The following is a 13,034-nucleotide window of genomic DNA, read 5'->3' on the forward strand; positions in this document are numbered from 1 at the left end:
GGACACAGATGGAGAGCGTGTCTTGACGCAGAAGCAAGGGGAGCTGCTCAAGATATAGAGACTCCATAGAAGTATACTGCCTGTGTGTCAGTGTGTGTGTGTGTGTGTGGAGAGAGAGAGAGAGAGAGAGAGAGAGAGAGAGAGAGAGAGAGAGAGCAGTGTTTGCAGTAGAGCTCAGCCAAATCACTTGAGAGGCATTTTCTTATCAAGGAGGTCTGCTAAGAACAATGACCAATGTACGCACAAATAGGACCAGCCACTATTAAGGCTGATAAAGTCCATTTTCTCCTCAAGTTATTTAGAGCCTCCACTATATTATCCTGTAGCTTGTAGTTTAGCCCCAAGGTCTCGTCTGCAGGGTCTCATTTTAAACTTTTTTTCTTTAACTGTAGTATGTCATTATAAAATGGCAGAAATCTAACCAGCAGCCAGAAACCACACTGATTTCTTAAGCCATTTTCATTTTGACTATGCTGGTCATGTACTTAGACTTGATTTTCTCAAGCCAGGCATATTCTACCTTCATCTAAAACGAGAATGAAAAATCCAGCAATTACTCAAGCCATCAATTTGTACAGAACAATTTGAAAATCCTTTTATATAATTCTAATCCTGCGTTGTTGTTGTTGTTGCTTTTCTTTTTTTTGCCCTGACTCACACTGTCAGCTACAGAAAGTAGAAATTTAAAGATCTTTGGGATCTGAAATACACAATACTAACCACTGCAGAGACCTTTGTTGTAGGTTTACATGTCCACTGCAGTCATTTTAAAAAGACTCCATCGGTACAATAGGACAAATCATACCCCCCATATAGTACTCACAGGCATAAGCGAGCTGTACAATTTGCCTGTGAAATAATACATAAAATGTCCTTGTATCAGTAATTATACTATACACTATGGCTTTTTTTAAAAAGTCTATCTCAAAAGTCCAGTATCTGTCTAGCTATGAGTATCTGTAAAAGGACATTAAGAAAGCAAAAAATAAAAGAATGAGACATTTAGAGAACAGTAAGAAGAGAAAATAATAGCATCAAAGTTTGTCTTTTTCTGTTTACTGTTGTTGTGTCCTTATTTAGGATATGCAGCTAAGTTTACAGAATTAAAATCACATCAGCAATCTTAATCAAAGACACAAAACAAAACAAAAAACAGAACATTATATCAGACTTGCTGCACGATGCTGTGTTCATTTCTATTGTTTTCATCCTTCTCCACATGTGCCACTTATATTAATGATATACACTCTGTGCCACAGGAGCAAAAGTGATCTGATTATTCTAGCTTCACCTGCTATTACCAAGCAATCACAAAATATTGCAGAAGCAACCAGGGCAGTGCAGAGGTCAGAGTGAAATATCACGTCTGCTGTGGACAAAAGGAAGTTGATTTTATGCAAATATAACCCTACAGGTTTGACATGTGTTCTGAAACACTCTTCCAACAGGGATGAGACGGTGAGAACAAAGATCGTATTTTGAGTTTTGGTTTGAGCAGTGATATACAAAATCTTCTTTTATATTTCAACCACACAGGTCCAGGTTTGATAGTTGGAGCCTGTGACACATTGTTGTTGTTGTATATTCAAATTCAGTTCTAGTAGTTCTCTGTCCTGACAAAAAATAATAATAAGAATTTATATAATTAAACATTTATGCTGAATTCTAGGTAATGACAGTAAAAACTGTATCAATTTCAGCCGAAAAAGGTTTTTCAGACATCTTTTAGTGGATACCAAAAATGCTTTAAAAGTCTGGTCACCTTTGAGGAGTGACAACACTAAGCACCAAACTGAGGAGAGCATTAAGGGAATTTGACAAAGGTTCAGTGAGATAATGAGCAGTGTCTGAGATGATGGTCACTGGGTTGCATGATCGAGGAACTCAATGGTTCCATCTCCTGGAGAAACTCAGGACATGACAGAGACACTGAATGGAAAACAGCAACAGAAAGAGAAACCCACGCACTGACAGGTGCAGCTATTCAAACTATAACAACCAGTCCATCTCTATATTTTATAATATAAATAACAACCTGATTTTCAGTTCAATTAACCAAGCTTACTAGAGCCAAAAGGGAAACACAAGGTTGTTTTCGTATTAGTCTCTTCCAAGTAAGGATGTTACTTTTCAGTTCAGACAAACAAATAAACCAGACTGGTGGTTTAGAAAATTGTTTTACTCAGTAAGAAAAAAAAACAGCCTATAGTCGAATTAATTGTTGGATGTTTGGAGAAATAATCAGTTCTTCTCACTACACAAAGATTAATAAAAGTATTATGTTCGTTCATTTGCATCACTAGTTTTATCCTGACACATCATATCCCTACCTCAAAAACATTTACACATCTGTTTTAACATATTGAAGATAGATTTCATTGTATTATTACACTGCATATGTCAACAATTAACTAATTTTATTCCGATAACTGCATTCATTTTAACTCTGTTAGTTGTCATAATTAAACAAGTTTTGGCTTGACTTGGTGTTTAATGCTGTAACTGTGTAACACTGATATTATTAGTGGTAAACAGCACCCACTCGTGGCAGTATTTAAGTCCTACATGCACATCAACGTGTGTGAGGAGTCAGCACATCTGGAGGTTCAGTGTTTTTAACTTGGTTTCTAATCTGCATTAGAAATGACAATGTAATGGTCTCCGAATGTAATTCAAATCAGACATTTAGGTTTTTTCACAGCCACCCAGTGAGCAATAATGTCATACTAATTACAAAACTGAAGACAAACTTGGAATAAACGGTCTGTTTGCTTAAACAGCTTAACAGTTACTGACCCCATCTCAACATTTCTGAGCCGTCTCCCAGCGGTTCAGCTCAGCAGACGGTATCCACTCTCACAGCTCCCGTAGCCATCACTCTCACCCTGAGGCTCCAGCAGCACCACAGTACATATGGTGTGGATTACTTTCTAAGCACCACTGTGGCTCCCCAAGGAGGTGTTTTTTTTTTGTTTTGTTTTTTTACCATGTATACAATGATCCATCCAACATCCAAATCTATGAATAGCACTAAAATCATCAGCAGGGGCAACTTTTTACTTTTGCACTTAAACCAAATGAACATCTATTGACTGATTTTGTGCAAATGTAAGTTACTCTTTTCTTCCTTAATCCTTCTACATGTACTATGATGAAGGAAATTAGGATTATAGATTATAGTTAAGTATAGATAGTTATAGTTAGATTATAGATAGTTAATTTGCGAATAACAGGGCAAACATTTTGGGTTATTTTCGCATTTTTCTTCCAATTCTAAATGCTAATTTGATGCAAGTGAATCCAAAGTGACCTGACCCCAGCATGCTTCACTTTGAATCCATTTTCTGTGCCCCTGAGCTAAAATGCTAAATGCTCAGTATGCTTACATCCTCACAATGACAATGCTAACATGCAGACGTTTGGCAGCAATAAGTTTACTGTTTTAGTTTGGCGTTATAGCATGCTGACATTTGCAAGTTAGCACTGAGGCTAAGTTTTGATGGTGTTAGATTAAAAGTTAAGTCAAGGTTAATGCTAATCCTGAGTTGGAAATAAATGTGTGTACCAAACTCAATGACAATCCATCAAATAGTTAAAACCTTACATGTCAAACTGGCACTAGATGTAAAATCAGGGAATCAAAGTTATTAGGAAACTCTATATGGAAAGGATAAATGTTAATACAATATTTTGCATCAATTCATCATGTAGCTAGTTTCTCTAGCTGTTAGAGGAAAAGTCATGTGATCACTAAAGATTCATCTTCGGGGGATCATGAATGTCCATGGCAAAGATTTCATGGCAATCCATCCAATAGTTGTTATGATATTTAAGTGTGGATCAAAGTTGGTAGCAGACCAATACTGCATACTTTTCGAAACCTATGCAGATTCTCCTGCCCTCCAAGTACGAGATTAAAACATATGTAAATGTAGAAAACAGAACTACAGGTCCATTATCACAGATCTATCTACTCTCCCTGTCAGCGTGATGAATCAGGACATTCTTTTTTCTGCTAATTACTACACCGGCAGCCGTGTCTCAAATCAGGCATCCATTCCAGCTGTCAACTCCTCCCTCCCATAAGACATTCTGGGCCATTCATGTTGGCCAATAATGACGGGTGAAATGACCCCTGCAATTAGACCCTTACATGTGAGTCAAACTGAGCCCCCAAAATGGCTGACAGATTAAATTGCAGAACAGCTCCTGATTAGCCCTTATGCCTTGCAAGAAGTGAAATGGACATCTGTTTGGTGTATTTGCTCTAATTGCTTGAGGATGATGTATTTCCATACAGTTAAGTGGGCAAGTCAGTGGAAAGTGAAGCCTCTTCTGAGTGATAACCTATAAAAACACAAGCGGAAGACAACTGTTATTCTGTTAGTATTCTATTTGGATGCTTAAATGGTTTTTGCATGGTCAAATGATTACAATACAATGTGTGCATCCACTGACACAAACATGATTCATCATGAAACACTAAACTTCAAGGGTGCTTGGACGTGCATGTATGTTTATACAGATGTGCATTCAGATATACACTATGTATTTCACATACACATTGTAAAGTTAAAGAATTAATAACCAAAGAACGAGATTTATTCATGTAAAAGCAAACAGCAACATTTCTCTTCTTCCTGGAAAGATTTTGCTGTGGAAAAAATGGTGTGGTCCAGAACAGTGGTGTTTTATCCACATTAATCAATGCAGAAGAGTGAAGAAAACAATGTTGCAAAGAAACCACTACTGAGGAAGACCAACATGAAAGAGAAATGTTTGGTCCAAGAAACACAAGGACTGGATATTAGATCAGTGGAAATGTGAACCTGGTCTGATGAGAGACTGAGAGACAGCTTCATCCACCAGGCCATCAGGATGCTTAACTCCCTCCCAGCACTGTCCTTCCTTCTCTGCCCTCTGCCCCCACAAACTCTGGACACTTTTCTTGGATGTCTTTTAGCTTGTATATATTTTTTTAGATTTTATTTTAGATTTTTAAATCTTTTACTTGTATTTTATATTTCATGTTTATTGCTGTTTGCGCCGGGGATAAGAGGGAAACACAATTTCTATTCTCTGTATGTCCTGTACATATGGCAGCATTGATAATAAAGCTGACTTGACTTGACTTGAATGAGCCCAAAGTTTTAAGCTCTGTTTTTGTAAGACGTAGAGAAGGTGATTTGCTCTACATGTGTGGTTCCCACCGGTGAAGCATAGCAAAGTAGGTGTGATGATTTGGACTGCTTTGTTTGTGATGCTGTTGATGACTTTTTAAAGGCACACTTAACCAGCAAGGCTACTGTAGCACGAAGCAGAAACATACCTTTGGTCTTATCTATGTTTGGTTTGATCATTTGTTTTTTAACACCACAATGACGCAAAACACACCTACAGGTTTTGTATTCGACCAAGAAGGAAAGTGGGGTATCAGATGACCTGGCCTTCACAATCACCCAACCTAAACAGAGTTGAGATGATTTGAGATGAGATGAACCACAGAGGGAAGGAAAAGCAGCCAACAAGAGCTCGGCATACATGGGAACTCCTTCAAGACTGTTGGAAAACAATTCCAGGTGACCACGTCATGAGGCTGATTGAGAGAAAGCCAAGAGTGTGCAAAGCCTTTATAAAAGCCAAAGATGGCTACTTTGAAGAAACTAAAAACACAAAACATATTTTGCTTTGTTTACACTTTAATAATTCTATATTTGTTCTGTCATAGTTTGATGTCTTCAGTGTTAATCTGCAGTGTAGAAAATAGTAAAAAAAAAAAAACTATGAATGAGAAGGTGTGTCCAAACTAGAATAGTAGTTACTGTAACTGAATTGGATCTTGTTCCATCTGGACTCTGAATCATGTGGTATACATTATCATAGATATATACTATTTGTTCTGCTTACCCTGAACAAAAACTCTTAAGACATTACAGCTGTGTCAGTGCAGTGAGATTTACTGTGGCGGAGGCTTAAGTGAAATAAACAACTTTGAACTACTCTTGGAAGGAGAGCACTTGACACGCAGGGACATAAACTTAGATCACTTTCACTCATCCTTAAGCTGTTTTCAATCATTAAACATAGTTTTGCCTACATCTCTTTCCTTCTAAGTACTGTGATTAAAATTACGAGAGAGACAGAGATAAATAACAACATGTTAACAGATAAAAAGATGGAATTTACTTTACAGTCTCATTAAAATTACTTCACTTGAAGTATGGAGGAGGCCACAATGTGACCGGCGAAAGTTTTGATTTGCATTTTAGTTCAAAATTAAGTCCTTGGTTGAACATTGTCATCCACTATGGCCGGTTTCTGCCTTCCAAAGGCAGTGTGCAGTTGTTTAATTTGTTTAACAGGATTACACACAAAACACATGTGCAGTAAGCTGATCCATACGGTTTGTGTCTCAGCAACCAAATATCAAACATGCAAAAACCCAACAGAAATGAGAGGTTTTACATGTGTGAAGCAGTTTAACTGATTTCAGCAGAATTTAAAGCAACGCTGTGTTAACCCTTTTCTAACTTTTCCATCCATCCATCCATTATCTGTAACCGCTTATCCTCCTCAGGGTGTTCCTGACGTGTATCCATCAGGCAAGAATCAAACCTTCACAATCTTTCCTTTTGGGTGATGTTCCCATCTATTGCACTGTTGAAAGCTGGCCTCCACTTGTCTTACAGCTGATGGTTTTCCAGTAAAAACCACGTGCACTTCCTCCATCCATAAACCTAGACTAATTTTGATTTAATTAATACACCTGGTGCTCATTTGTAATCAGTATATACAAAGAAAACAACACTCCACCTAGTGGTTAAATCAGAAATGACATACTCCTACACACCAGCCCCATAATTGTTGAAATTGTGTTGGTGTGTACTTAACAATTACCAAATTAAATAATCAAATGGAGCCAAAATATAAGCATGTATGTACATGAATCTTCTATTTTCATCGAGTAATATGTCTTTAAAATGTTCTTTTCCGTATTTTTATCCAATGACTTCTGCTTAGAAGTTGTGCCAATAAAAATCTAATAAAGTGGCACTTTGCCTCACATTTAATAATTTGCAAAACTCTCTCTACTGGCAGAACTCCTCCAGATCCTGTAATGGATATCAGCTCAAACCCCCTTGATGTTAGATGTCATCTGCTCATCAACTGCAAAACAGCATGATTTCAAGCACACCGAGTGTGTAAGTAGCAACACAATCTATTCAGTGTGTTTTCACTGGCTGATTAGAAACACGTTTCCCATCCAATATCAACCTAACACGAAAGGCTTGATGTGGAATCTGGAGGATTGTTAGTGGAAAGTGTGAAACCCTCTCAGCCATCTGAGTACACAGGCTTAGGCTCTTTCATAACAGAACTCCTCCACCCTCACCAACTCTGGACTTGAAAGTTCAATCATGAATTTGGACTCAATCCCTCTGTGTGGAGTCTGCATGGGTGGAGACAGGAAGAAACAGAGGATGGACCATCAGACGTCATCACTACTAACCATCTCCCCTAATAAACCTCTCCCTCTCCTCAGGCTCAGCCAGGATTGATAGTGAGTGGGGATGAGCAGGAATCACTGCAGTGTGAACCAGGACTGTAAACTGGGAGTAAATGTTGTCTTCCAGGCGTCGTTGGATTCGTTGGTTTGCAAACAACTTCACAGAGAAGTCTTGACTTTGGATTTTGCGCTTCTGCCTTTGGTTTCATGTCTCCTTGGATGTTGCGCCACGGTGCGTAGCCTTTGCCAGCTGAGCAATAGCGCGCAGTTTACAGTACGCAGGTAATAACACATTGATCCTCACCGTCTTCAGTGGCAGAAACCCGAGCTGATGAGCGCGCACCACATTTCCTCTCCAACTCAATATGCTGTTTATCGCGTTTGCCAGATGATACCTGTTGATTTTACATCGCGCCATGTCCTTCTGTTGGACTGAAGTGGACAATGAAGTTATGGGATAGCTTTACCACTTGTTTGATACTGCTGAGCGCTGTGCACGCCAGCTCACTGCTCCGGAGCCGACAGCAGTCCACGTCTACCAAGAGGAGAGGGCGCGCCGCCGAGAGTCCCCTGGAGCTCCCGCCGGTTCAGATCCGCCTGTCTGTCAATTCCCCGGGCATCAGTCGAGCTGAGGCGGGTATAGAGGACTGGGAAGAGACGCTGGCTGGAGAAGAAAGATGTAAGAGCCTGTGGTTTTTGTATGGAGAGCCCAAAGTGCAAAAAAAAAACAAACAAAAAAAAACATCCTAAAGAGTCATTTGCACTCAGCAGGCGTGCTGAATTCTTTCTTTTATCTCTTAAACAAACATGGCATTGTTATGTGTCCAATAGAAAAAAAAAAATATTTAAGAGATTTCGACAGGACTGAACTGCAGAATTGAAACCATGTGCTGCTCTATTAGCAGATTTTCACTGCAGGAAAAAAACAACAACTTGATAGGCTTAATAACTTATTTACACTGACATGTTTTAGAGTGCATGATTCAGTAATTGAAACATTTGCAATGATGTCTTATTCTGGTCTCAAATCTTATTATCAGTCAGGCCTGCCTCATTCAGAGAAGGTAGATTTCCCACCTGCATACAATATGCTTATTTTATGCATGTCGGCAGCTTACATTATATTTAATTATTAATTTATCTATAATTTTCTGGAATAATTGTTCAGTGTATAAGACAGTCTTGAAATATCTTGTCATGTCTGACTAACAGTCTAAAAATAATCTTACTCAGTTTAATTGGGAGTTCTTCAATGAAGAAAATGACTCAACGATTTGTTGATTGTTTCTGTCAGTCCACTAATTGATTTGTTATTTTATCCTTAGTAATATGCACCACAAGGCTACATAGTTGCTGCTGTATCTTTAGAACAGTCGGCTCAAACATAGAGCTGTCTCGGTGCATAAATAAGAATGGAATCCATTTGAAACTTGGATGAGTCAGTTCAAATGGAATTCCTCTTCGAAAAACAAAACAATGTGTACTATTTCCACGTTTGCATGTGCAGCCTGACATCGATACGTCCTTGTAAGAGTGCCATTTTTCTTAATGTGTTTCAGACACCATGGAGGAGTTCCCCCTAAATGAGTTCGAAGACGTGGTGGACTTCATCAAAGTGACCATTAGTAGAATACGCCGCTCCTCCTCATCCACCATGTCCTCATCTACCTCCTCCTCCTCCACCACCTCCTCTACATCCAATGAAAACTTGAGCAGCAGGACTCGACATAGAAGGCAGAGAAAGAATGGAGCGAGCCAGCAGAGTGGTACAGGAGGAAGAGGAGGAGTCAGAAGTGGGGAGACAGGGAGGAAGGTTAGAGGAGGACGCGGTAATGGACGAGGACAGGGCTGTGTGCTAAAACAGATCCACCTCAATGTGACGGACCTCGGTCTGGGCTATCGCTCCAGTGAGGAAATGATATTCAGGTACTGCTCTGGACCCTGCAGGAAGTCCGAGACCAACTATGACAAAATCCTTTATAACCTCGCTCACAACAGGAGGCTCCCTCCAAAAGACATGCCTCCTCAGGCTTGTTGTCGGCCTATAGCATTTGACGATGACCTCTCGTTTCTGGACGACAACCTTGTCTACCACACCGTGAGAAAGCACTCAGCCAGGAGATGTGGTTGTGTGTAGGGAGTGTGAGCTTGTGTCAGGTTTTGTGTAATTTTACATTCACTCCCACTTAGAATGTGTGTATGAAGTTGATGTTTTTTTGTTTTTTTTTCTTCATATTTTTCTCACTGTGAGGAAACTTTCTGGCATTATGTGTGGCCGTGTATGACCTGAGTCCATCAATTAATAGGGAGAGGAGAGGCGGCGGCATCACGGCAGGTTTTACCCCAAAGCAATGATTCCTAACGACCCTCATCTTCTCCTCCTTGGCTCAATCACAGTGTCCACGATTTCCTATACATCTTACATCGCTAATGTGTTCAGTGTGGTTTTTAAATGTTTCCATGGATACTCAACCTAAAGGACACAATGGATGGTTCAGCAGACTCACTCTGTTTACTGTATAGCACATACGTTAAATGGAAATGTATTTATGAAATCCCAAATTTATTAACTTATTGATATTTATTTTGTTTTTATAAAAGGAATAAATGTTATTTATTGCTGTATTGTGATATCTCGGAGTGTGCCAAACGTTTAAATGAAATAGCCCTTTTTACACAGAGATCCTGCAAACACTGCCGTGAAGAATATGTCAAATATTGCCTCCCCAGTGTGTGATTTCACAGAAGAGGCTAAACGTATAGGTGGAGCTATAGCAACACTATTCTTCTTCACTTCAGTGTTGACAAGCTTCAGCCGTCAAACTGTAACTTACACTGTACGTTTGCTGCGTGATTGACAACTTCATTGATCACATTTTCCCTCTGCTCCATTCTCATTCACCGTTACTTACACTCGCTCTCGTCAGCTTCACCACACAAGCACACATGTGTCACAGTCATCAACTTGGCTTTGTTACTACCTCCGTTACAGATTCAGAAGTGGACCACCACCACCACCATCCCATATTTGTACGTTTATACAAAACGGCGAGGTTAAAGGGTGAACAGGCTGTGTAAAAAGGGAGCGTGATTTATTCCATATAAAAGCAGTGAAAGAGTTTACGTTGCAAAAGGATCTTTTTACACATCAGATTAGAATGCTTAAGGGGCCCTGTGGATTTGTAATGTGTGCACTCAGTGTTTCTCACCAAACCACACCACACATTGTGCATATTCCTGAAGTAATTCCTTTCCATATATTTCCCCCATTTTAAAGAAATCTCCATCTTGGTGCATCCTTCACAAGACAGCTTTAAGAAAATCCTTCCTCAGTATGTCAAAGGCATCCTGTGGCATTTTCTCATAAACTGTTTCATTCAGTGTTTCTCACCACAACAGATTGTGCATATTCTTGAGGTCAACACAAACGATTTGAATACATTTGTCCTCATAAAACATTTGCAAAGCAGTTTTAAGACAATATTTAAAGTTGTTTACATTGTACACTTCGTTGCTTGTTGCGACCACCAATTGTTCATGAGTAGAATATCTGAAACTGGTGTCACATTATGTATCATGTGACCTGTGTGCCGGAGCACATGCACAGTACAAACAAAACAGAAACCCACTCTTAAAAGACATTGCTCTACAACACTGTTAGTGGTCAAAAACTCCACAGGGTACCATTAAAGTTTGACTTTACAATAATAATCTTAACGTTTACAATGTTCTAGTGTCATTTGACTGCATTGTTTCCTGTATTTGTGTTTGTTTGTTTTTTTAAATAATGAGGTGAGAAAAGCTAAAACGTTTTGTTCTCGCGGTTAGAAACGTAGTCGACTGATTCACTGCTTATTTCGTGTCCTCTCAGATGAATTGCTGTGTTTGTGATTTCCTCACTTTAAAGACATAACTACAGCTTTATTTTTATACGGTATTCACTTTTAAATTGTCTCCTTTAATTGTTAATAAATGCATTCTACACAGTGCGGTGTACTTTGTATCTAATTAACAAACAGTATTTAGTGTTAGCAACATTACTCTGTAGCACCAAAAATGAGTTGAGGGGAAAACTCAGCAGAAATGAATCATTGTTTCTGTCACCTTTTATGTAAAAGAACAATAGAACAATAGTGCATTAGAAATGGGATTATCTATTGAGTCCTTTGTAGTATATAAAAGGATGAAGAGAATCTGATGTTATCAAATGACAGGATCAGGCATTAAGCACAAAGAGAACGAGAGTATCCATACCTATAGCACAGCACAGTATGAGAATAAAAGGAAGGTGAGACGGACAGGGGCGGAAGACAGGTGAGTGTTAGAACAAAAAGAAAACAACATGGAAGAAGTGAGCAGTGAAGTTAAGAGCTAAAGTACATGTTGGAAGAGAGAGAGGAAGGCCAATGAAAAGACAAGTCTGATTAAACAGTGGTGAATCTCCAAAGAAGACAATGATGTAGGAGTCGGAGAACATGAGAGGAAAAGACGTCTTGCTTAACTAATGTGTGTGGTCGATATCCGATCCATCCTGTGCTCTCTCACATTTCACAGCCCTTCCTCTGCTTGTCTCTTGAGCTGTGAGTCAAAGCAGCCTGGTTCAACAACTACAGGCGGGCTGCTAACTGCATTAGCCAAGTCTCTCTCTTATTTTTCTCCTGCAGCTCTTTATCTCTATAAATGACACTGTGAGTCTCTGTGAAACATTTCTGCAACCAGACACGATACAGCAGTCATGCTCAGAGTCTGCGATTAATACAGTTTGACAGCCTGGCTTTCACGCGTTTCATGTTTGGCTCTAGAGTTTAGCTCTGCAGGCGTTACAGAGTAATTTCATGAAGATGTTTAAATTATGAACATATCAAAAAAAAAGTATAGTATAGTATAGTTCAGCATTGTAATATATGTGAATATTTGTCTAGTTATATCTGTATCATGGACTCTGTTAACTTATTATTTGCACTTTATCTGCACACAATCTCTACATATTTTGCCTTCACGCTACTGTAAATACTGCATTAACTGTATATATTGCACTTCGATTTTGCACTTCTGATTAGATGCTAAACTGCATTTCGTTGCCTTGTTTTTATACATGCGTAATGACAATAAAGTTAAATCTAATCTAATCTAATCTAATCACCATGGTAACATTTAAAAATCCAGGTACAAAAGTGGTTACTCATCAATATTTCCACAAAAACCAAAACAAACAAAATTTTATGTTGCAGTATCAATCAACACTTCCCGCAATCATTACTTCTATTTCTTCTATGTATTATTTTCGTCTCTAAAGCCACCGATGATACGGTTGTACTAAAGAATTAGAGGAAATACCTAACGCATAAACTTTTTTTTAAAAAACATAACACCCGCAGTGTGTCTCTGCCAAATGTAAACTGTAGTCTAACAGCTACTCTGGGACCAATTAAACATATTCCTAAGTAACACACGACAGCGCTGAACCACACTGTGGAAAATCTATGCAACACGTTCGTCGGCTTTAGCTGGAAACCATTAGAGCCAA

General features: G+C 38.9%; 1 protein-coding gene across 1 annotated transcript; it reads left to right on the top strand.

Annotated features, from left to right (window-relative positions):
• Positions 1-7,513: 7,513 nt before the first annotated feature.
• On the top strand, positions 7,514-11,338 carry gdnfb (glial cell derived neurotrophic factor b). The gene is made up of 2 exons (XM_010732585.3): positions 7,514-8,186; positions 9,067-11,338. Exons 1-2 carry the CDS (start codon positions 7,952-7,954, stop codon positions 9,642-9,644), a joined length of 813 nt encoding a protein of 270 aa, XP_010730887.2. The 5' UTR covers positions 7,514-7,951; the 3' UTR covers positions 9,645-11,338.
• The last annotated feature ends 1,696 nt before the right edge of the window (positions 11,339-13,034 follow it).

The sequence above is a fragment of the Larimichthys crocea genome, chromosome III, assembly GCF_000972845.2.
Source record: "Larimichthys crocea isolate SSNF chromosome III, L_crocea_2.0, whole genome shotgun sequence".
In the NCBI taxonomy this organism is placed as follows: domain Eukaryota; kingdom Metazoa; phylum Chordata; class Actinopteri; family Sciaenidae; genus Larimichthys; species Larimichthys crocea.

Excerpts from the sequence above, each read along its gene's own strand:
- gdnfb (XM_010732585.3), top strand. The coding sequence starts at position 7,952 with ATGAAGTTATGGGATAGCTTTACCACTTGTTTGATACTGCTGAGCGCT. Across the intron at positions 8,187-9,066 it reads GCTGGCTGGAGAAGAAAGAT|ACACCATGGAGGAGTTCCCC; the intron begins GTAAGAGCCTGT and ends AATGTGTTTCAG.